This window comes from Miscanthus floridulus, chromosome 12 (assembly GCF_019320115.1).
Source record: "Miscanthus floridulus cultivar M001 chromosome 12, ASM1932011v1, whole genome shotgun sequence".
Taxonomy (NCBI): domain Eukaryota; kingdom Viridiplantae; phylum Streptophyta; class Magnoliopsida; order Poales; family Poaceae; genus Miscanthus; species Miscanthus floridulus.
The window spans coordinates 80,386,352-80,409,764 of record NC_089591.1 but is presented as its reverse complement, the minus strand read 5'-3'; the positions used below and the strand labels follow the sequence as shown (position 1 = coordinate 80,409,764).

At 46.7% G+C, this 23,413-nt stretch overlaps 2 protein-coding genes and 2 pseudogenes across 2 annotated transcripts; 2 read left to right on the top strand and 2 right to left on the bottom strand.

The window, feature by feature from the left end:
• Positions 1-2,895: 2,895 nt before the first annotated feature.
• On the bottom strand, positions 2,896-4,638 carry LOC136495190 (cytochrome P450 89A2-like; annotated as a pseudogene).
• Positions 4,639-4,750: 112 nt separating this feature from the next.
• Positions 4,751-7,531, top strand: LOC136497107 (probable arabinosyltransferase ARAD1). Its single transcript, XM_066492890.1, has 3 exons — positions 4,751-5,502; positions 5,824-6,077; positions 6,680-7,531. Exons 1-3 carry the CDS (start codon positions 4,932-4,934, stop codon positions 7,229-7,231), a joined length of 1,377 nt encoding a protein of 458 aa, XP_066348987.1. The 5' UTR covers positions 4,751-4,931; the 3' UTR covers positions 7,232-7,531.
• An 886-nt stretch (positions 7,532-8,417) lies between these two features.
• LOC136496236 (NADP-dependent malic enzyme, chloroplastic-like) lies at positions 8,418-11,073 on the top strand (annotated as a pseudogene).
• Positions 11,074-11,947: 874 nt separating this feature from the next.
• On the bottom strand, positions 11,948-15,079 carry LOC136497192 (probable phytol kinase, chloroplastic). The gene is made up of 6 exons (XM_066492975.1): positions 14,763-15,079; positions 12,927-12,994; positions 12,694-12,825; positions 12,502-12,617; positions 12,285-12,399; positions 11,948-12,190 (listed from the first exon to the last, which is right to left on the bottom strand). The coding sequence occupies exons 1-6, from the start codon at positions 15,048-15,050 to the stop codon at positions 11,995-11,997; spliced, it is 915 nt and encodes a 304-aa protein (XP_066349072.1). The 5' UTR covers positions 15,051-15,079; the 3' UTR covers positions 11,948-11,994.
• Positions 15,080-23,413: the final 8,334 nt, after the last annotated feature.

Sequence of the window (23,413 nt, the reverse complement as noted above, 5' to 3'; positions counted from 1 at the left end):
AACAATTCAGGGCAAGTTCAATGAGAAATTCCTCTTTTTCAATGTTTAACTTCAGTGAGAAATCATCATTCTTTTTCTTGCCTGCCTACATTAGATTGTTCAAAAATAAACAAAGATCAATCCACAGACATTTTGTAGTGCAGAGATGACTTTGTGACCTGGCTTGGTGTTGCTGTTACGGGAACACCAATTCAACGAGCGAGGTCTAGAGGTGCAAAGGCCTAATGCCAAACATCTAAATACCATCCAGTGTAATAAAAAAATTAGCAAGCCAAAAATTCAGTGGCCATAAAAAAATTGATAAGAGAAAAGTATCTAATATATTTTACCAGTAAAGTATTTAATATTGGTACACCAATCTCGTGAATTGAGACTATCAGTAAATAAATAAGGCTCGAGCTACTTGAAACGAGATCGGTACATACAAAGGGCTAACTATGCTAAAAACAATAGCATCCAAATATGTAGGCACACAATATCAAAAAATAGATGATTAACTATATAACAAGAACGTCTGCAGCATCATGAACTATGGTTGTGTAACATCATGAACGGCGAGCGATGGAGGACATGCGACGTCAATCGGTCTACATATGCGAAGGCGACGGCTCGGGTGTACGACTCAGGTGGCGTCGAGGTAGCGGCGCGGTAGCCGAGGACGACGGCTCGGGCGAATGGCGAGGACTACGGCGCGGACATCATGGAGGCGGCGGTGTTTCTAGGTGCACGATGCGGGCGAACGGCGAGGACGACGGCGCGATGTCGTGGAGGCGGCAGTGTGGCACACGGGGAGGATGACGGCGCGGGCGCACAGACCAGACGATGGAGTAGGTCGTGGAGGGGAGATCGCACGGGGAGGTGATCTTGCGGCGATCGATGATGTAGCCACAGGTGCATCCACCGGTAGGCAGTCGGTGGATGATCCATTGCTGTTGCTTCTCCACTACACGACGAGGAAGAAGTAGGGCGGCTCGATCGTGCAGGGGCTTGAGGAATGGGGCGCGCGACGATCGTCTCCGTGCTGCGACCAGTGACGTGTTTGAGTCCTACCAAGAAGACGCGTTCGATCGTGCAGCGACGAGCGACGATGGTCTTCCGTGTTTGTAGTGCACGCAAATCAGGATCAAGAATTTCATATTTATGGCACGAGGGCGGTATGATTGAGCGTGAGACGTGGGTAATCGCTTTTCTTGTTTGGGGCAATTAGGATCAAGACTTTCTGTGTTTGTAGCGCATGCAAATCAGGGTCAAGACTTTCCGTATTTGTAGCGCATGCAAATTAGGGTCAAGACTTTCCGTGTTTGTCGCAAGAGGGCGGTGCATGCGGAAGATGTCATGTGATCGCAGGCGTGGGCAGACGGACGAACCAAAACAAATGTCGCACAAAAAAATATCCACACTTTGTTCTTTTTAGTTGGAGAAGATTACTGTAGTCTTAAGTCTGAGTAGACTGGTTTCTCTCCAAGAAACCGAGCCAACTAAGATAGCACATATTCTCACCACTACAGGTACAGTCAACTTTGCATCGTGAAGACGCATTTGGAGGAGTTGGACCCTTTAGGCCTTTACGCTGCAAGCAGAAGCAGGCCCAGCGCTCGAATAGAGCCCGAGCGAAGCTCAAGACGCTGATAAGATCACATATTTTTAAGCATGCAACACAATAGGACACAATAAGTATCTCAAGTGTGGGGCAATGTTGGAGCCCAAGCCACCTAGGGTCGCCGGGCCCTGGGTCCTCCACTGAATTCAAGTACTATTACATGGATCGTTGTCAACAATACATGCGGAGTAGTGGATAGTTGAGCGTCTTGCTGAGCGAGGATTGCCATGTCTGGTTGGTTGTCCTCTCTGTGACCAGGTTAACAAGACATTTTGGTACGGGTGTGTTTGCTTCCCATGACCACACCATCCTTGCAGTGGCTTCAAGTACTGTTAAATGCTATGCAGGCTTGACTCCGCTCAAGCAATATACAACCCAAATTGGTCGGGACATGTTCCCAATCCGTTGGCGTCCTCGGGGCTTGTTCGGTTGATTTGAAATAGGGCCCAGGAATAACTCCTTTGTGGAATGATTCAATAATTTATACTAATTTTGATGCAATCTTAAAAAACCGAACAGGCCCTAGGTAGAACTAACTAGCAGATTGTTTGGTTGTGGCTTGTCGTAAACGATCGTAAATTTTTAGCCGGAACAGTATTTTTCTCTCATACAAATCAGCCAGCGGTACTTCTTCATGAACCAGCGACGATACGAACCAGCCAACCGAACAGGCTGTAGGTGGAAACATACTACATGACGCTACAGACACGTCACATTTTAAGAGGTTGTTTGGTATGGACTTTGGAGCAGCTTGTAAAGATGTTTTCGAGCTCTCCCAATACCAAACCAGTGTTTTGGGAACTGCTTCTCGCGTGAAGCCCCACGAAATGCGCTCTCACATGCCCAGGAATGTCCATGGAATTGAGATTACCAGCTTCCTCTAGCTCAGGTGGACCCAGCGTGGCAACGGGAGGATTTGCCCCCTAGGCCTACGCTGCGATGCCGAGGCCGAGGGCTGGTCACCGGGATGGGGGTGGGATCGAGTCGGCGGAGCCGGGCGCGGGTTGTCAAGGCCAGGGTTGCCGTGGTGCGGGGTAGGGCGGACTCGTGGGGGCGGGCGGAGGTCGAAGCGGTCGTTGGCGACCGGGGCCGAGGGAAGGAAAGGGGAAATATGAGAGAAGTAAAAAGGAAAAAAGTAGCGGTATTATGAATGCACTATCTTAGGGTTAGTGTAACACGAGAAGCTAGTTCATGAAAACCCTTTCTTCAACTTCATCGGTAGACCTGCTTTTGCTGAGGTGAGTTGTACCAGGCTTAAACTGTATACGTCACCAAACCACTGTGTGCAAATGCAATCAAATCGAAACGGCAGCGCGTCTCGCCCTCGGGGTTACCCGCGCGCGCAACGGGCGCTCCATGGTCACGGGGTTTGCCACGAAGTACTCGAGGTGCAGCAGCGCGAGGCCCAGGCCCGAGCAGATCCTCTTGCCGACGCCGAACGGCATCATCTTGATCTCACGGCTCCCCGTAAGGTCCACGCGGACGCCTTCCCCGCCGTTCACGAACCTCTCCGGCCTGAACTCCTCCGGGCGGTCCCAGACGGTCTCGTCCATCGAGACGTCGGCCACCGAGAAGTTCACCGACGTGGCGGCCGGCAGGCGGTGCCCGTCCAGCGACGTCTCCTCCACCGCCGCGTGCGACAGGAGGAAGTGCGCCGGCGGGTGGCGGCGAAGCCCTTCCAGGACCACCGCCTTCAGGTACGGCATGCGCTTCAGGTCCTCCACGGCGATGCCGCTCTCGTTGCTGGCCGCGACCACCGTGTTGATTTCGTCCAGGAGCTTCGACTGCATCTCCGGCTGCCTGACCAGGTTCGCCATGATCCACTGGAGCGCGGTCACCGTCGTGTCGACGTTCGCGGTGAGGAACTCCGTGCAGAGGCTCACCATCTCGGCGTCGGTGAGCGCGCACTCGCCTTCCTCCTTGGGCAGCCGGTGGGCGAGCAGCGTGTCGACGTAGCAGTACGACAGGCTCTCGTGTTCGTCGCCGTTGTAACTACTAGCCATGCTGCTGCCGCGAGTCCGCGATGATCTCTTCTTGCTCTGATCAGTGGCAGAAACAGCTCCTCCTGCCTCCGCCGGATGGTGGGCACCTTCTTCCACCGACGGCAGAACACCAGCTTGGTGACGGCGGGGCAGAAGGCGAACACCTGGAAGCCGATGTACGACGCGAAGAGCTCCCTCTGCACGGCCTCGATCTCCCCGACGCGGCGGGCGTGCAGCCTCCGGCCGAAGCACATGTGGGTGAGCAGCGAGAACACGGCGGACTGGAGGCACTCCACGACAAGCACCACGCCCCCGCCGTCCTTGCTCCGGCGCCCGAGGTCAGAAACCAGGGCCGCCAGAGCCCGCCGTCGAGCCGGCGCGAACAGCGGGACCCGCGACGGGCTGAGGACGCCGGAGGTGAGGTTCCGCCGCAGCGAGCGCCAGAGCGGGCCGTACGGCGCGGAGCTGACGGTGCTCTGGCCGCTGTTGAGCACGCGGAAGGGCGCGATGGCCGGCGGCCGGCTGGCGAGCGCGGGCCCGCGCTGGACGAGCGCGCGGTGGGTGACGCCCCGGCCGGACACGAAGACGGCGGGGCGCGGGGAGAGGAAGCGCAGCGCGAGGACGGGGCCGTGCCGGCGGTGCAGCTCCCGGATGGCCGGCTCGAGGCGGTTGCGTGCACGCACGAGCCAGAGGAGCGGGCCCACGATCGGGACGGCCGGCGGGGACGGTGGCAGCGGGTGGTGGACGCCGCTGACTTTGTCGGCTCTGGACGGCTTCTGGGCTTAGAGTAACAGGAGGACTGCCGCGGAGGCGACGACTCGGAGGAGGAGGAGGAGAAGAGATGCGATGGCTATAGCTTCCATTGTCGCGCCTCCTTCGTGCTCCCCAGTCACCGCGCTCCTCTGTGCATGCTACGAACCTATCGCGCAGTTGTACGGCGCTGCTGCTTGATACTGCAATCCCAGGGGCGGTGCAGGGGAAGACGACGACGGCGCACACCAGTACGTGGCTTGAGGTGCCTACGGCCAGGTGGTGGCGCTGCGCCGGTGCCGCCTTGAGCGGTCCGAGCAGGATGGCGCTGCCACGGCAGCACCCCACTGGGCACTGGGCCACTGGCGCGGCGCGACGCGCGACTTCTGAGTCCATGGGCCATGGCAATTGAGGATGGGCCAGAGAATTGGGCTGTTAGCCATGTGACACCCAAAGAGGGATAACATGGGCTGAGAAGAATAGCAGGATAAAGAAAATTGGGCCCACTTTGGCGGAGGTTCGAAGCGCCGCGAAGGAATGGAGCGGACGATGCGGCTGTGCGTCTACCTCCGGTCTCCGAGATCTGACCGGCGGCGGCCATGAAGCGGCTCCCCTTCCTGGCCGTCCCCGTCCTCCTGCTCCTCCTCTCCCTCTCCTTCTTCCTCTTCCGGCCTACTTCCCCGCCGGTCCTCAGCTCTCGGCAAGCCTTCGAACCCGACCGCCGTCTCAGGGCCTACGTGGCGGACCTCCCCCGCGCGCTCAACTACGGCCTGCTCGACCGCTACTGGTCCCTCCGCGCCGCGGACTCCCGCATCCAGGCCTCGTCCGACCCCGACCACCCGCCCCCTCACGATCACCCGCCGTACCCCGAGAACCCCCTCATCAAGCAGTACAGCGCCGAGTACTGGCTCCTCGCCTCCCTCCGCGCGGCGACGACGGCGACGGCCGCCGTGAGGGTCGTCGCGGACTGGAGGGAAGCCGATGTCGTCTTCGTCCCCTTCTTCGCCACGCTGTCCGCGGAGATGGAGCTCGGGTGGGGAACCAAAGGCGCCTTCCGCAAGAAGGACGGCAACGAAGACTACCGGCGGCAGCGGGAGGTCGTCGACCGCGTCACCTCCCACCCTGCGTGGCGCAGGTCCGGCGGCCGCGACCACATCTTCGTTCTGACAGGTAATCCAGATATTATCAGCAATTTTGAACCTTCGATTGCAAGCTGGTGAAGGTTCCAAATAATCCTGTATGCTTTCTCAGCGTCAGTTCTATATTGTGTTTATAACTTGCCTTGCCTGCAGCTGTATATACATGCAAAACTTAACAGTTATGTTAATGCAACTCTGTTTCCATGGCTGACTGAGGCTTTTCCTGCAAAAATGCAAATATATTTTAATATGATGTGTTGTGTTTATGTCACGTTGAAGATTTATCTGCGTAGCAGCTTATTGTTCTTTTACGTGCTCAGGTTATGTTAAATACTGAAGCTTTCTTTGACAGACCCTGTGGCTATGTGGCACGTCCGAGCTGAGATTGCTCCTGCAATTCTTTTGGTGGTTGATTTTGGAGGATGGTATAAACTTGATTCAAAGTCTGCAAGCAGAAACTCGTCTCGTATGATACAGCACACTCAAGTGTCATTGCTTAAGGATGTTATTGTGCCTTACACGCATTTGCTTCCAACGCTCCTCTTATCAGAGAATAAAGATCGTCCCACCCTTCTCTACTTCAAGGGTGCGAAGCATAGGCATCGGGTTTGTGCCTTTTATCACTCTATTCAGCACTCAGCCTGTTTGTTATCCTTTATCAGTAATCTGGATTCTAATAAGTTTGACAAAACTATTCCCATGCATTTCACAGATCATGAAAAATGTTACCACCAGCACATCTAGGTGTTTTCTTGTTGTGGAAAATATATACTTGCATTGTTTTTATGTTTACCAGCTTTCAAATATCTGTAGTTGAGCTACTGAAAGTGAGAGGAACCAACATACGATGCTAGATGCATTTTACTTATAAAATTTCTTCGAGGCTTTTGTTAGCTATCATTTTGGGCAACATGCTTCCAACAATACTCGATCCTAATGACCTTATAGTTTGCTGTGCCAGATAATGATCTTCAGAAATGAACTCTATGTCGCTGCTTTCTCTAGCATTCTACCCAGTGTACATAATTATTGGTTGTTGCATATGATTGTTTTCTGCAGTTTACATAATTATTGATCAGTAATGACAAAATAGACAAGTTAAGCAGTCAGACTAAGATACATTAAACATTGTGGTTATGATATCTAGATGATATTTCTAACTTTAGCATTGGCTTCATGTTTTTTAATATACAATTTTCTTCTTTCAGGGTGGTTTAGTGCGAGAGAAATTATGGGATTTGCTAGATAATGAGCTTGATGTTATCATGGAAGAAGGTTTCCCTAATGCCACCGGACGTGAACAATCAATAAAAGGGATGCGTACATCAGAATTTTGCTTGCACCCATCTGGTGACACCCCAACTTCATGTCGCCTCTTTGATGCTATTGCCAGTCTTTGCATACCAGTCATTGTTAGCGATGAGGTTGAGCTCCCTTTTGAAGGGATAATAGACTACACAGAATTCTTGATTTTTGTGTCAGTCAGTAATGCTATGAGACCGAAATGGCTAACGAGCTACTTGAGGAATATTTCCAAGCAGCAGAAGGATGAGTTCCGAAGAAACCTGGCTCGTGTTCAACCTATCTTTGAATATGACACCAGTTACTCCATGAGCAGAGGCTCTAGCTCCATCGATGGTGCTGTGAATCACATATGGAAGAAGATTCATCATAAACTGCCAATGATTCAGGAGGCAATCATCAGGGAAAAGCGGAAGCCTGAGGGCGTGTCAACCCCGCTCCGGTGTCATTGTACATGAACTTACCATAGCTGCCATGGTACCCCATGGGATGGCTTATAATGAGCAATTACTCCAAGTTAATTCCTTTTTTGTTGTTTTTATTGGTAGTTGCAAATATGAGCATGTAAAAAAATGGCTTATGTTTTTAACCCATTTTTTGAAATCCTTCAGAAGTGGTTTTCCACGTTGTTCTCTGTGTCATTCGAGTGGATTTCCATGTTCGGCATTGATGATTCGTCATACAGGAAATAGCCCACTTGGATTGAAAAACTGGAATGGAGTTTGTTTGTTTACATCGATAAGAATTGATAAAGAATATAGTCCGCTGCTGAACAAATATATGCCGTGTTGTCCAAATGAAAGGGGGTTATTTTGTGAATGCCATCCATTGCTCTCCTAAACAATATTAATTTGTAGCTTGTTACCGAGAAAATAACGGATTTCTTAAGATGATGCAACCCCCATTCTTAAGTGACTGCACATTGCTAAAATGTAAAATCGTATACGAGGCTAGATATGCACTCAGGCTTGTGATCTTCTAGTATCTCTCTCATTTAAGATCACTAGGATGCCAAGATCGACTGGAGTAGCACCTGTCCTGTTTAGGGTAATCATTAGGCTAATCACAGCAAACCCACTCATAGCCTTAATTAGGGCACCCTCAACAGCATCAAATAGTTACTAGTTCTAAGACTTTCAACACCTAGCTCATAATATAGATAGCCTCGTATAACATTACAACAACAATGCATTTGCTGACGAAACCTTAGTTGCTCTATAGGAAAACTGACAAGCCGAACACAACCTTAATTTCTCCTGTCATAAAAAAAAGGGAAAACGGTGTTTTTGCCCCTGTCCAGAGATTTAATTGTGATTTTACTCCTGTTTTTTCAACTTTGTGATTTTACCCCTGTTATTTTGAAACGAAGGAGCCGTTTACCCCTGGTTTGGATGTCCGTTATTTAGAGGCTGATTAAACGATTTAAAAAAAAATAAAACACATAAAATCATATGTGAAATGACTGAAATGCCCCTTCCTCTCTATTCTTATCCGCTCGTTCTTTTCGTTGCTATCTGGTGCGGACAGAAGACCGGCGGCCGAGCACCGTCGCGGCCGCGCGCCCCTGCGCCCGCGCGACGGCGGCCCTCGCCCGCCGGTCATGGCGCTCCGGCAACCCCGCATCTGGGCGACGTGGGCGCGGAGCGGCCCGGGACGCGGGGGCGGGCGTCGCGGCATCAGGGCGGGCGGCGGCGGTGCTTGGCCGCGGCTGCCGGGGCGCCTGGCGATGTGGACGCGGAGCGGGCCGGGGCGCAGCCGTGAGGGCTCGCCCGCACCGTGCGCTCGCCGGAGGCCGCGAGGGCTCGCCCGTGCCGTGCGCTCGCCGGCCACCGCCGCGCTCGGCGGCTACCGCGAGGGCTCGCTCGCGCCGCGCGCTCGCCGGCCGCCGCGAGGGCTCGTAACCAGATATCCCATTGTCCCTTTGCAGCGCTATATGGCCCATCTCATATCAATTTACTTTTGCTGGTTTGGTTCAGACTCTCGTGTTGATCCGGGCTTGGTACACGGTTTCGTCCGCGTGATGCTGACGTGTTTAGGAGTGTAGTAGATGCGTGAAGCTTTTGGCTGTCTAGCTCTACCATATTGGTTCTAATTCTACTATTGCTTGATTATACGTCTAGTCAAATCTAATTGCTTGGTTCTATTAGTGCTCGCGTGCTTGACTAGCTACATTCTTCCGAAACTTCCCCTTTATTTTGCCTTTTGTTTTAGTTTCAAAATAATAATTTATCAAAACGTGCTCCAGCTTGGTCCAGTCTGATATAGTCTAGATTTGTTAAATCACCATATGTCACATGGGAGTTTCTAGCAAGTTTCAGTTTCAGAATGTTTCTTTGGCGGTGTTGTAGAATTCTGAATTCGAAATGATTTTTTGGCGTTGTCGTAGAATTCTGAATCGGGTTGGAGTCACAGATGAACTCATGCTGAGTTAGGTCCAGAGTTATTGAGCAAAGCCGGGAATTGTCCACTTTGCTTTGGATTGTTCCTGTTTCGTGCAGGTATATTCTAAGCTGGCCCACAGCGATACAAATTTGTCTGGTTTCATCCACTACCCCTTCGACAGTGACTCCAAGTATGGGGCACAATACTGGCTACAACAGTATCTGTTCTTGTGCTGACCTTTCTTTCTTTTTTTATTTACTGAAGATCACGTTAATGTATGTGTAGATTAAGAAGATCATGCACAACCTGCGGCAGTATCAGGTCCCTTTGCAGCGCTATATGGCCATGATGGACCTTCAGGTATCCCAGTTTATCCTTTCTACTCTTATATGAAAGCTTGCGACTGCCAGCATAATTGAAATGAGATGTTCACTTAGAACGAATGGTTGGTTGCATCATTGTGCTTAACAACTCCTGTTTTCAGGAGAGGAACGAGAGGCTTTTCTACAAGCTTTTAATTGATAATGTGGAGGAGCTGCTTCCTGTTGTTTACACACCAACTGTAGGTGAGGCCTGCCAGAAGTATGGGTCCATCTTTTGACAACCACAGGGTCTGTATGTCAGCCTGAGGGACAAGTATGTGTGCCTGTATTTGCTCGAAATTTACAAAAATATATAGCTGTTTCCTATCTACCTATGTGATCTGGACTGACCTCGAGGTGCATTCCAGGGGGAGGGTCCTAGAAGTTCTAAGGAACTGGCCACATAGGGACATTCAAGTTATCTGTGTTACTGATGGTAAGCGAATCTTGGGACTTGGAGATTTGGGTTGTCAGGTATGATTCTCATTAGTTGCGTATTACTTGAGGGCCTTTGCTTATATTATACTGAATCCTTCTATAGGGAATGGGAATTCCTGTAGGCAAGCTTGCTCTATACACTGCTCTTGGAGGAGTTCGTCCATCAGCTGTAAGCGGTCATATCTTTTCTGTCCCCTTTTTGGTTGCATCTCTTGTAATGGTCCTGTATGTTTGGTACCAACAAACAACTAAGTTATCGCAATTGGTGAATTCTAAATTACGTTGCAGTGTTTGCCTATCACAATTGACGTTGGCACAAATAATGAGAAACTGCTTAATGATGAGTTCTACATTGGACTCCGGCAAAAACGTGCAACTGGCGAGGTATGTAGTTGTGTCGAGATTGCTGGGAGTTAGGAATTCGCAAAATATGTGATGCTTGAGAACTTATCTGTGCATTTTCCTTAATGGCAGGAGTATGATGAGCTTATGGAAGAGTTCATGGCTGCTGTTAAGCAAATCTACGGTGAGAAAGTCCTCATTCAGGTGAGTTAGACTCAAAATTGTACTTTTGCTATGCCAGATTAATTGAGATAACCATCCTTCAGTTTATTGCCTTTTGTGGTTGGAACACTCACTAGAATTGCTGCTGCTCTGTCGAGAAAAATATTTTAATATTAGTATATTATATAAGCAACTTTTCTCTGCCAGTAACGATGTGGCTGTAGTTCGTTCTCATCAACTTTCACATGTTTTCTTATCCATTCATTTCTGAAAGGACATCTGGTATAATTTTGCCATCATTCTTTCTGTCCAGAGGGAGCGTTTAGCCACCTGGAGATCGCCATCACCTGCGTCCTGCCGCCGCCCCTGCGCATTGTGCCAGAGACCATCCTGCGCGGCGTCGCCGAATCGGTACCGACTTCAGGAGGTTTCACCGGGAGAAGGCGGCAGCGTCCAGAGCTATGCTGACGCTGGACGCGGCGGCATCGAGCAGAGACCAAAGCCTCTGAAAGCTAGAGTCGCTGATGATCCTAGCCTTAGCTTGTACATGGAGAGGCGTATGTGTGCAGCGTGATCATTTACACCTGGTTTCTGCTATACAGGAACTAATTTGAGACTAGAACACACGGAAACACGGCGGAGTCCAGTCCACTGTCTACATATGAATCGATCTCTGTAGCATCTTATGTAATCTCCCATCCCAGCATTATGAACCTTTTGATCCCAAAATTTTGAATATTTATCAATATTAAATCTGAGTTCAAATAATTGCAAGTTGTGCCAAATATGTTTGACCAAATTTAATCAATTATCAGCATACAATAAAAAAGTCTAATTCCAAATCAGGGTAAAATCACAATTAGGCATAACAAACAGGGACAAAATCGCATGGGCATTTATGTCCTTTTGTATAAAGTTTAACACCGTTAGGGGTGGATGACGGAACAGGGACAAACTGGTGCTTCGTGAATGGCACAGTAGGGGTAAATTCACAAAGTCAAAAAAATAGGGGCAAAATCACAATTTCGATACAAAACAAGGGTACAAACACAAGAGCCCCTAAAAAAAAACCCCTTAATTTCTCCAGAGGACAAATCAGCTGTATAATATAAGGTATTTCAGATGCAGCCACACAACACACAAGCTCCACGTTCCTCTCCAGCCAATCACAGATCAAAAGGGCAACGGGCGGCAAGAGGAATTGCATGGAGTACACTGTACACCATCAGCATCAGGTAAAGCCAAGCACATCACTGAGCATCTGAGGGTGAGAGTTTCACTTCGGACCAGGCTAATAATCATACTTTACCACTAAAACAGCCAAGGCAAGGAGACGTTAGGCCATCGCCACCAAGTACTAGAGATCACATGGGAAGCAAGCACAACTCGTCACTGATGAATTTCAAGAAAAAAACTCGTCACTGAAGAACTCATCACATGTCTTACTTGTGCTTAATAGATGAAATAAGAAGTGGGAACTTGGAGGCATTGCAGGAAAGTTCAAATAATCTACTAGTACTAGTAGTATTAATTAATCATTGTGCGTTGGAGCTAAACAAGAGAAAAGCTACCAGCATGGTGGCCAAAGGAACAGATATATTGTCATCTACAACTTCAGTCACAGGAATACACTCCACTACTGTTGCTGCCAGTGCAACAAGCGCCAGCTTACCAAGTGCCTCCTCCCAGATAACATGAATGTAACCCAGGCTTGAGAAGTAGAACATCATCCTGCAATGAAAAGTATTGGTACATAAGTAGGGAAAGAAAAACTCTCAATACACATCAAAAGAATGAGCAATGCATATATGAGGCAATAACCTACATCGCGGACAGCAGGAAACCAGAAATGAACATAGAGATGCTCCCAGCCCAGCTCTTCTTCTTATTGAATGGCAGCTTCGCTGAGCCATACCTTCTCCCAACAATGTCAGCGAACCCTGCCAAGTTATGGCCCAAGCAAATGCAGATCACTTATAACATAAACAATCAAATGCAATGGTGTTCTACAAAATAACATCATGCTAGAAGCGTGGGAATACCATCGCCACCACTCATCATCGATAAGGATACAATCCCAATGGGGGACTCACGCCAGAAGACTAAAACACTGAACAGCAGCACCAAGACATAATAGAGTGGACCTTTCAGTAATTCCCTGTAAAGAAACAAAGTCGTTATTGTGAGAGCAGCAAGCTAAATAATCATATGAATTTTCAGTTAATAGGATTTACTCTGGTTTTCCTTCACGTGTCACTGATTTTACTAGAGCTTCATCAGTGTAGAGACGGAGTCCATATGTCAGAAGCCTTATGGAGTTCAAGAATGGAACGACTGCAGCAAAATACCGTGCTTCTGTCGAATTGCTGCAGGTAGAAGTAGAGCATGCTTTGCTTTCATGCCTCATGTGGTGGCTTTGAAGTGTGAAAGGTTATGAGTCTCGATGCATGCCAGGGACAGGGAATACCTGAACAGTGGCCAAGATGACATGAACAGGACGCCGGATAGCACGTGCACAACCTTCCTGCTCAAACTCTGCCTTTATTCATGATATGAATCAGAAGCCAGCAACAGTGAACATAAGCAAAGTGATGACATCTATGTTTCTTTCACTGATCAAAGCCTCGGCCTCCTTAGACCTTAGCTACGGACCCTTTTACTGAAAATGAAGCCACGACAGGTAGGCAAAGCTAAAATTTGGATCTAGTCTAGGTAACATTTAGTTGTTTTAGCTCCTCCCAACAACTGAATTTTTGCCCATCACTTACAGTGTCTTGTAACTATATTTACACCGTATTATTACTATATTTATAATGATTTCTTTAGTGTAATTTATTGGACAGAGCGATGTAATCTGGAGATAACACAACTTCTACTTCTACGAATTGCAGACCTCAGATAAATATATGCCAATTTTTTTAAATACAAATTATTTCTATGGATTACAGATCCAGAGAAATATATACAAATTCTTCACAAATTTCAGAAAAATACAAATTCCTACGGCCCTTGCCTTCCCGGTTTCCGCTTGGGAAGGAACCGCCGTGCTTGGCCTTGGCTTGGACCTCAACCTGGACCCCGACATGCAGGCCGTGTGCAAGCGCCTCAGCTCCGTGGACGACCGGGGCGCTATACCCGGCGCCGGGAGAGAAGCTGACGCCGACGGTCGGTGCGCCCGTGTCGACTTTGTTTTCCCTTGCGCCTCTGGGGCCGTGGCAATCTCAGCAAGCGCAGGAGGCGGCAGAGGATGTTGGAGCAGCGGCGTGACCACGCGTCATTTGCGGAGTATCAGCGGCCGGTGGCAGGAGAGACGCTGACGCTGACTGTCGATGCTCCTGTGGAGACTTGTCTTGACCTTGCTCCTCCCGCGCAGTCGCAATATCAGCAGGCGGCAGCGGCAACGAGGATGTTGGAGCAGTCGCAATCTCAGCAAACGCAGGAGGCTCGCAGTGGCTTCGGGCGGACGAGGGACGACGCAGATCGGGCGGCAGAGGCAGCACGACTATCAGATCCGACGGACACAAAATTCGGTTGATACAAAGCTCCTAAATCAACCCGCCCGAAGCCACTGCGAGCCTCCTGCGTTTGCTCAGATTGCGACTGCTCCAACATCCTCGTTGCCGCTGCCGCCTGCTGATATTGCGACTGCACCGGAGGAGCAAGGGCAAGACAAGTCTCCACGGGAGCACCGACAGTCAGCGTCAGCGTCTCTCCTGACACCGGCCGCTGATACTCCGCAAACGACGCGTGGTCACGCTGCTGCTCCAACATCCTCTGCCGCCTCCTGCGCTTGCTGAGATTGCCACGGCCCCGGAGGCGCAAGGGAAAGCAAAGTCGCCACGGGCGCACCGACCGTCGGCGTCGGCTTCTCTCCCGGCGCCGGGTATAGCGCCCCGGTCGTCCACGGAGCGGAGGCGCTTGCACACGGCCTGCAGGTCGGGGTCCAGATTGAGGTCCAAGCCAAGGCCAGGCACGGTGGTTCCTTCCCGCAAGCGGAAACCGGGAAGGCAAGGGCCGTATTTGTGAAGAATTTGTATTTTTCTGAAATTTGTGAAGAATTTGTATACATTTCTCTGGTATATGTAATCAATAGAAATAATTTGTATTTTTTTTTAAAAAAAAATTGGCATATATTATCTGAGGTCTACCCGTAGAAGTAGAAGTTATGTTATCTCCGTATTATATCCAATAAATTACGCTAGAGAAAAAATTCAGTTGTTGGGAGGAGCTAAAACAAGAATGTTACCTAGACAGATCCAATTTTGTTTTTTCAGGTAAGAACAGGGGAGGTGAAAGTCTCGACCTTTTCGATGAGCCGCCGCTCGGTGAGCTCGTCGAAGACGCGCACAAGAGAGTAGGCGCCGGCAGTGATGAGCACCGTGACCGCCCCGTCCTGCAGCACCGCCGGCGGCGCCGCGGCCGCCAGCGCTGCAACCACCGGGGTGCCGACGCCGAGGAGGAGCCGCCTCCGCATGGAGGTCCTCGGCGAAGGCGCGAGCGCGACCGCGGCGGCGGCGGCGCGGGGAGGCGAGCGCGAGAGCAGCTGCGAGTTGGAGGATGCGGCGCGGGGGCATGCCGTCGCAGCAGCCATGTGGCCGAAGTAGCGACAGGAATCTGCGGATTTTCTACCCACTAGCGGTATAGCGACGCACAAGCGATGTGTGACTCGGGCTCGTGGACTTGTGGGCCCCTTGATGGTCACTTCTGCAGTTGTGTTCATGTGGATGTGTGCCAAAGCGAAGGAATACAATTGGCTCACGGGGCATCTGCGTTGCAGTCTCGCAGATGACTTCGCGATGCGTACGAAAACATCTCGCCAGTCGCCACGGCTGACACAATTGTGGTGCACAATTTTTTTAAAAAAAATACGAAGAAATGGTAAGCAAGAGTACTGTACTATACCTATTTAAAATGCAGAGGGATTAACACTGTTTGGAGCCATATCCAAACATGAAAAATACTGCAACGTATAGTAGTTAATCAATCAAATAACTAGATGTTTTGGCTTTTTTAGATATATTGTTTCTCAAAGCTTTCATATCTGTGTATAATCTCTCCCCTTTATCATCAATTTTTATAAAATATGTGCTTCTCATTGATGCAAAGGTACGTATTTGTGGTACATGGTTGAGGATTGAATTTTGTATTTTTTATGGACATCACTTGATTATTGGAATAACACTACTTGTAGATACCACTTGTAACTTATACTACTTGTATCTTGTGTAGGGCTTCTTGAGATACCACACATAGAATCTTTGATCTTGATATCAATTTGTGGGACACCTTCCCTTATGTGATAGCATGGGTCATTCATTTGATACACTTGAGCTCTTTGTAGATGAGTGATGCATTCTTCATTTGATGATCACTTAAAGTTGAGGATCACTTGTGGAACCATCGTCTTGCATGATTGATATCATGTATAGATGTGATACTACTTGAAAGAATCTTCTAGTATAGAATTACTTGTTGGATTTATCAATAAAAATCATTTCTTGAACCTTTGTTATCTTTATGAGTACCACTTATAGGATATCACTTGTGAGTTGATCTAGACATCACTTATGAATTTTTGATGGAATACTTGAGTCTAGATACCACTTGAAATAAACAATCTAGATATACATTTGCATTGTTGTCTTTGTGCTTGTACTCCTGTTACTTATCATGAGTTTTTATGTTGACTTGAACTAAATTGACTTGCATAAGCTTTCAAGTCCGGTTTGAAACAATGACAAGCTTCTTCACACCTTTTATAAGGGTTATCTTGCTAATATTGTACTTGTCACTTGTTAGCAAATCCAAATTGAGTCAAGTACTTGAGTTCACTAGCTCATGAACAAAATCATATACTAACCACTAGATCAACTAATTATTCAAGCAATAGTGGTAGGCTATGAATTTAAACATTACATTTGTTATGCATGATCCTATGAAGTATGAACTATATGCACTAACTGCATACTAGTAAGGGATAGAATGATCATGCACATTACAATGATACCTTTACTATGTTGAGGTAGAGGATAGTCACATAAATTTTAATTCATTACTCCAATAGCAATATGAAGTCTAATTATAAGCTTGGTGAAGACCAATAGACACTATTTTAAATTGCACTCTTGACCCATATGAAATGAATACTACTTATGATCAAGTACACTTTCTTGTCGTGGTTGGCTTGCTTCATCTTTTGATCAATGCTTGCATGAGAGCACTATTTAGAATACCACTTGAAATATTATGGATAGCTCTCTTTTGGGTGTTGCTTACTTTTCTTGATTAATCCTTTTGATTTCTTCAACTAAGCATTTTAAATATTCCTCGGATTACCACTTTCATGTTAGTCTTCCAAGTATCACACTTGGTTTATCTACACATAGACGACAAGCCCCTACACTAGAGAGAAGTGACATCTCTCCAAAGAACCATTCTTGATACTCACTTTAAATAGCTTGATTGATTGATTCAAGTGATGCACTTAACTTGATGAGTAACCTTGATTCATTCTTTAAATTATTTTCTTTCTACTTATTTAAGTCATTTTCTTTCTACATATTTAAGTCATTTTCTTTCTAACAAATGATCTCCAATCATATCTAGAACTTAGACTTTATCTTCAACTTAAGTTTTATCTTGATCTTCATCTTGAATACCAAAAGTGTGCAAAATACACTCCACAATTAAATGGCCTTATACTCTTTGCTTGTCATGCTTCTAGATCATATCAAAACCAAACTTAGGTACCTCAATTATTTGTAAACATGTTTCTAGCTTAAGAACCTTTCAATCAAAGTGACTCTAGATTAATTCAACATTTGTCACTTTTCTGGCAGATTCTGCACCATTCAAAGAAATAAGTATATTTCCTAAAGTATAAATCCAAATACCACAAAATTTGGTGGAGGTGTGAATTACTAAGTTATCTAGCAGTTGTAAAAATTTGAGATTCATTTGACTTCTATATTGCTACCAGATTTCAATTCTTCCACCACTGCTATATGTCTACATGCTGAAAACTGTTGCACTATAGCTGACAAGAACCACTCCAAAACCGAAGAATTTCTTAGCCAATTTTCATGAAATTTTTACAGCATCTCATACCATAAGTCTAGAGCATATACACAAATTTTCATACCAATCTAATAAGTTTTGATCACTCAAACATAGCTAAGATCATAGTTCACTTAGATTTTTAATATAGGACAGATTTTAATCACTTGAGTTATACTTCATCAAATATGAATGAAACTTGAAACTAACTCATTTGAATACTTTCACAAAACATAAATCCATTCAATCCACTTATTAAATGTCATCTTATGAGCTTATCCAATACAAATCAATCCAAACTTGACTACTAATCAATTATCCATTCAATCATCTCATAGCAAGCAACATTGCATATTTATCCAATTCAATCAACTCATATGCATCCAAATAAAATGATCAACAAGAGATATACCTTGGCTAGCTCATGATCATCCAACTAGCAGGCTTCAATTTAATTATTTGTAAGTCATCAAATATATCCAATGAATCACCAATAACTTAAATTATAGCACTTATATGTTGATAGCACTTGGACTGCACTCAATTTTTACTTAGCAATGGGTTTGGATGTGCACTAAGGTTCATAACTTGATTCAACATATGATGAATAATGTGAGTTCAACTGAATCAAGTTTCTAATGCCGATGGTACCTACAAACAAGCATCTACTTTTTTATGGTACTCAAATAATTTTGGGTCCTCTCAAGTTAGGTGCAACATACTTAGATATAATCTTAGTATAAATAGCGGGATATTTTGCAATAGCAACCATAGAGGTATCATTACCACCCTTTCTAAGCATATAATCATTATTAATTGAAATAGGTTTAGGAGTGTTACCTAAGAGACATGAATGTGCCATGTGTCCTATTTTTCGGTATGAGTAGCACTTTCTCTTTGATTGAACCTTCTCTTTCTTGCTTATGTGGTGCTTCTCATTGCCTTGTCTCTCATAGATTGCTTGAGCTTTCTTCTCAAGCTTGATAGGACACTTAGAGGTAAGGTGTCCCGTACTTCCACACTTGAAGCACTTGATGTGAGCATGGACTTTCTTCTCATCTTTATTTTTGCTTATCATCTTAGCATCTTGAGTTTGCATTGGATGCCTTGCCTTTCCACCTCTTCTTGTTTTCTTCTTCTTCATCATCAAGTCACCACCATCTTCATGGATGATCTTGATTTGAACTTGAGGTGTCTTTTCTTGCTCAACTTATGGCTTTGGTTGAGACTCTTCTAGTTGCTTCACCAATTGCTTGGTTGGGCACATTGAGGTAAAATGACCTCAAGTGTGGCACTTGAAGCACTTCACATATTTGAGCCTCTCTTCTTCTTTTATCTTCTTGAGCTTCTCAATATTAGGGCAACCTTTTGCATGGTGTCCCGCTTTATAACACTGGTAGCACAAAGTGTGAGAGGCCTTTTTTTGTTGTAGCTTCTTCATCTTTCTTTCTCTTTCTTTCACCCTTTTGTCATCTTCTTTTTAAAGCCAAGATCACATTTATCACCATAGCTTCTTTGAGTCTTTAACATGTGTTCAAAGATGACTTGTGAGTTATAGCTTCTCTCTAATTTGTTGCTCAATTTCTTCACTTCACTTTTGAGCTCAATGTTCTCCTTCAAAATGTTAGTCTCATAAGACATAGAAGTAGAACAAACATCTATATGTGAAGAGCATGACATATCTAATAAATCATTACAAGAGGTGGATACATGCTTCTTGCCTACATCACAAGGGTTAGCAACATTTTGCAATTTATCATTTGATCCATGTGATGAGCTCTTATTATTTTAAAGTTTCTTTGTAAACACTTTAATGAGAGAAACATATTGTTCTAATAATTTATCATGAGATGCAAGTAGTGTTTCATGATTCAATTTTAGCTTATCATGTGAAGATTTAAAAGCATCGAGTAATTTCTTATGTTCTTTACAAGAGTTCTTTAGAAATGAGTTTTTATTTTCCAATTTGATTGTTTTAGCTTTCTCATTTTCTAAAGATATGGTCATGCTAGCAAGTCTACTCACAAGCTCATCATATGAATCAACATGATCAACCACATTATCGTTTGATATCTTGGTGTCACCTTGTGACATGAAGCAATGTGGTGATGTAGAAGAGCTTATAGTAGCATCACAATCATGGCCCATGCATGAACCATCATCATCAAGATCACCACCAAGTGTGCTGGAGGTAGAATCTTCTTGTGCAACACTTGTGGTATCATCATCAACCTTGTCAAGTGAACTTGTAGTTGATCTATCATCATCAACATCACTTGACCATGAGGTGGAGCAATCTTCCACAATCACCAAATTGAGGTTATGCTCAACACACTCATGTGCCTCCATCTTGTGATCATCCTCCTTCTTGAACAAGCGATATGTGACTCGGGCTCATGGACTTGTGGGCCCCTTGATGGTCACTTCTGCTATTGTGTTCATGTGGATGTGTGCCAAAGCAAAGGAATACAATTGGCTCACGAGGCATCTGCGTTGCAGTCTCGTAGATGATAGGCACAGACTTTGTGATGCGTACAAAAACATCTCACCGGTTGCCACGGCTGACACAATTGTGGTGCACAATTTTTAAAAAAAATACAAAGAAATGGTAAGTAAGAGTACTGTAATATACCTATTTAAAATGCAGGAGGGATTAGCATTGTTTGGAGCCATATCCAAACATGAAAAATACTGCAACGTATAGTAGTAAATCATTCAAAATTACTAGACGTTTTGGCTTTTCTAGATATATTATTTTTACTATGTATCTAGACATAGTATATATCTAAGTGCATAACAAAACTTATTAATCTAGAAAATCCAAAACATTGTACAAGTGCTTAATAAGTAGTACAAAAAATCCTAGAGTATATATTTTATATATCTCCTACAACTAAAAACAACAAGAGAGAATTATTTATTTGGCACTGAAACAAACCAGTGTTTCGTATTTGGCACTCGAAAATTTGAACTTTCTTATCTGGCATCAAGTTGAAATTTTCTTTCGTAAATGGCACTGCCGTCCATTTAGGGCAGTAACGGTGTCAAGTGACCGGCAAAAAGACATAAATACCCTTGTTTACAGCAGAAACCCACGGTGCCAAATAGGGAAGTTCAAGTATTTTCGTATGGTGCCAAATAGGAAAGTTCAAGTATTTTCGTATGGACGATATTGGCCTCAACTACTTCCCTCATCCTAGTCACTGACGTGTAGGCCCCACACGAGCTCATCGTCAACTGCAGCCACCAGCAGTTTCCGTACGTGTGTACCCATCAACTAATTAGCGGATTGAGATGCTGCAGGCGAACCCCGGGGTGCTACGTCGTCGTGGTGAGCACCGAGAACATCACGCTCAACTGGTACTTCGGCAACGACCGCTCCATGCTACTGTCCAACTGCATCTTCCGCATGGGCGGCGCCGCCGTGCTACTGTCCAACCGCCGCGACGATGCCATCATTCTGTTATATGCATCGATCTTGAGCACATACAGACATTCTGTTATATGCATTGATCTTGAGCACATACAGACATTGACATATATGGTCATCAGGATCATCATCATTCTATTATATAATCATCGATCAGGATCGTCACCATATACAAAGAATGAGATAGAGACATTCTGACAATCGCAAGACAACACAAACTAAATGACAACAGGAACTACTGGACCCTAAAAAAACTTGTCAGAATGCGATAGCACAAAATATTTAGAAATCTAATCAGACACGTCACGTTATCAATCTTGAGCATATAGACATAGATGTCTTCATTAGGAGCAAAAAAACCAATTCAGTGGAGTGGGCTACCCATTAGTAATCTAATGTAATTGGTTCTAAGTGCCCAACCCCAACTTCTTGGCGCTGCTTCGCCCTGTGTGCCGGTGAAGGCTGTGTGGGCGAAATCACCGGTCATCAAAGAGATGGGCCCACCTCCACGCTGAAGCACCGCCCAGATCGATGCCCACTCCGTTGTGCGCCTATGCGTCGCCCTCTTGAGCTGCTAGGTGGATGGTGGGTGGCGTAAGTACCGGAATGAGGGAAGGGAAACCTGCTGGTGGTGCCGCCGTTGCTTTTGGATTAGGAGAACTCGACGAGCAAAGGTATAACCGCGAGCGAGAGGGAGAGCAGCACGGTAGCACCGGCGGTATCTCGGTAGGCTGCTGTGCGGCCAAGGGTGTGGGTTTGGGTGCGTAGGCGCGTGTCTAGGCAACACACGGAGGATGAGCGAATCGACGACGGAGGCGTGTGTTGCCTGGACATAGCCGCCGCCTGCGCCAGCTCCGGTTGCCGGCAAGGCCGTCCTGGCCCTTAAGCGCGAGACCGGCGGCAGCTCGGCAGCTCGCTCACGCGCTTGCCCGGCAGCAGCGTGGCGGCCTGCTCACACGTGCTCGCTAGCCATGGCGCGGCTACCTTCTCGGCCATGGCAGTCGAGCGTGTAGGTGCCTCAGCTACTGGGGAGCCTGCTGTTCCTGGTCGTCGGCAAGTCCGGGATGTACGTACGGACGCTGCGGGAGCGGAGGATGCGACGGAGCACGAGGGACCTGAGGAACTTGAGCTGCTTTGACAGCGGGAGCACCAGCAGGCCTAGGGTGGTGATGTTCGTCTTGAGTGCGTCCCCGGCGACGACCATGAGCTCGCGCGCCAGCGACACACCGACGCGGCCTGTGTCGTCCTCGCGCTGGTACACGTAGCCGTAGCACTCGTCCACGACGCCTTTGTGGGTGCGCACCGTGTGCAGCAGCCGGTACTTGGGGCGCCCGGCGTCGGCGTGACGGTTGGACAGCAGCGCGACGGCGCCGCCCATGCGGAAGATGCAGTTGGATAGCAGCATGGAGCGGTCGTTGCCGAAGTACCAGTTGAGCGTGATGTTCTCGGTGCTCACCATGACGGCGTAGCACCCCGGGGTTCGCCTGCAGCATGTCCCTGGCGAGGTCCACGATGATGAGCCCCGCGCTGCACCCCATGCCGCCAAGGTTGAACGACTTGACGTCCTCCCGCATCTTGTTGCGGTGCACCACCATGGACGCCAGCGACGGCGTCGGGTTGAAGAGGCTGCTGTTGATGATGAGCACGCGTGGAGCCTACACGTCAGTGACTAGGATGAGGGAAGTAGTTGAGGCCAATATCGTCCATACGAAAATACTTACTTCTCTATTTGGCACCGTACAAAATACTTGAACTTCTCTATTTAGCATCGTGGGTTTCTGCTGTAAACAAGGGTATTTATGTCTTTTTGCCGGTCACTTGACACCATTACTGCCCTAAATGGACGGCAGTGCCATTTACGAAAGGAAATTTCAACTTGATACCAGATAAGAAAGTTCAAATTTTTGAGTGCCAAATACGAAACACTGGTTTGTTTTAGTGCCAAATAAATAATTCTCTCAAAGAACAAAGTGTGGATATTTTTTGGTACGATATTTGTTTTAGTTTGTCCGTCTGCCCACGCATACGATCCCACGACATCTTTTTGATATGGCTAAAATAGGAAATGTGCCATTCTCCTTGATTGAATATTGTCTGTCATGTGATAGAGGAATCACGACAAAATAGAAAGTAGAAAATTATTGTGCTATCCATATACACATTGCATGTTTGCATGCACCAGAATACATGGCAACGAGCAAAAGGAAAGAGAATTAACACAGAAGAAAAGAAAATTAAGACAAAAGGAACATCTTTGCATTTCTGAGAACCTTGCCAAATCTGCCTACATTTAATTACTTCCACCTCTTTGCATTTGCAAAAAAGGATCTTTCATTTGGTTTCATGCTTATATGTTCCATCACCCTTGCTGTTTCTTGCTTAAACCATAGTTGATGTCATCTATCTTCCATGGTTCAGCCTCCCAATTCCAAGAGAAGGTCCCTAACTCTTCCTGACTGGAGATCCGA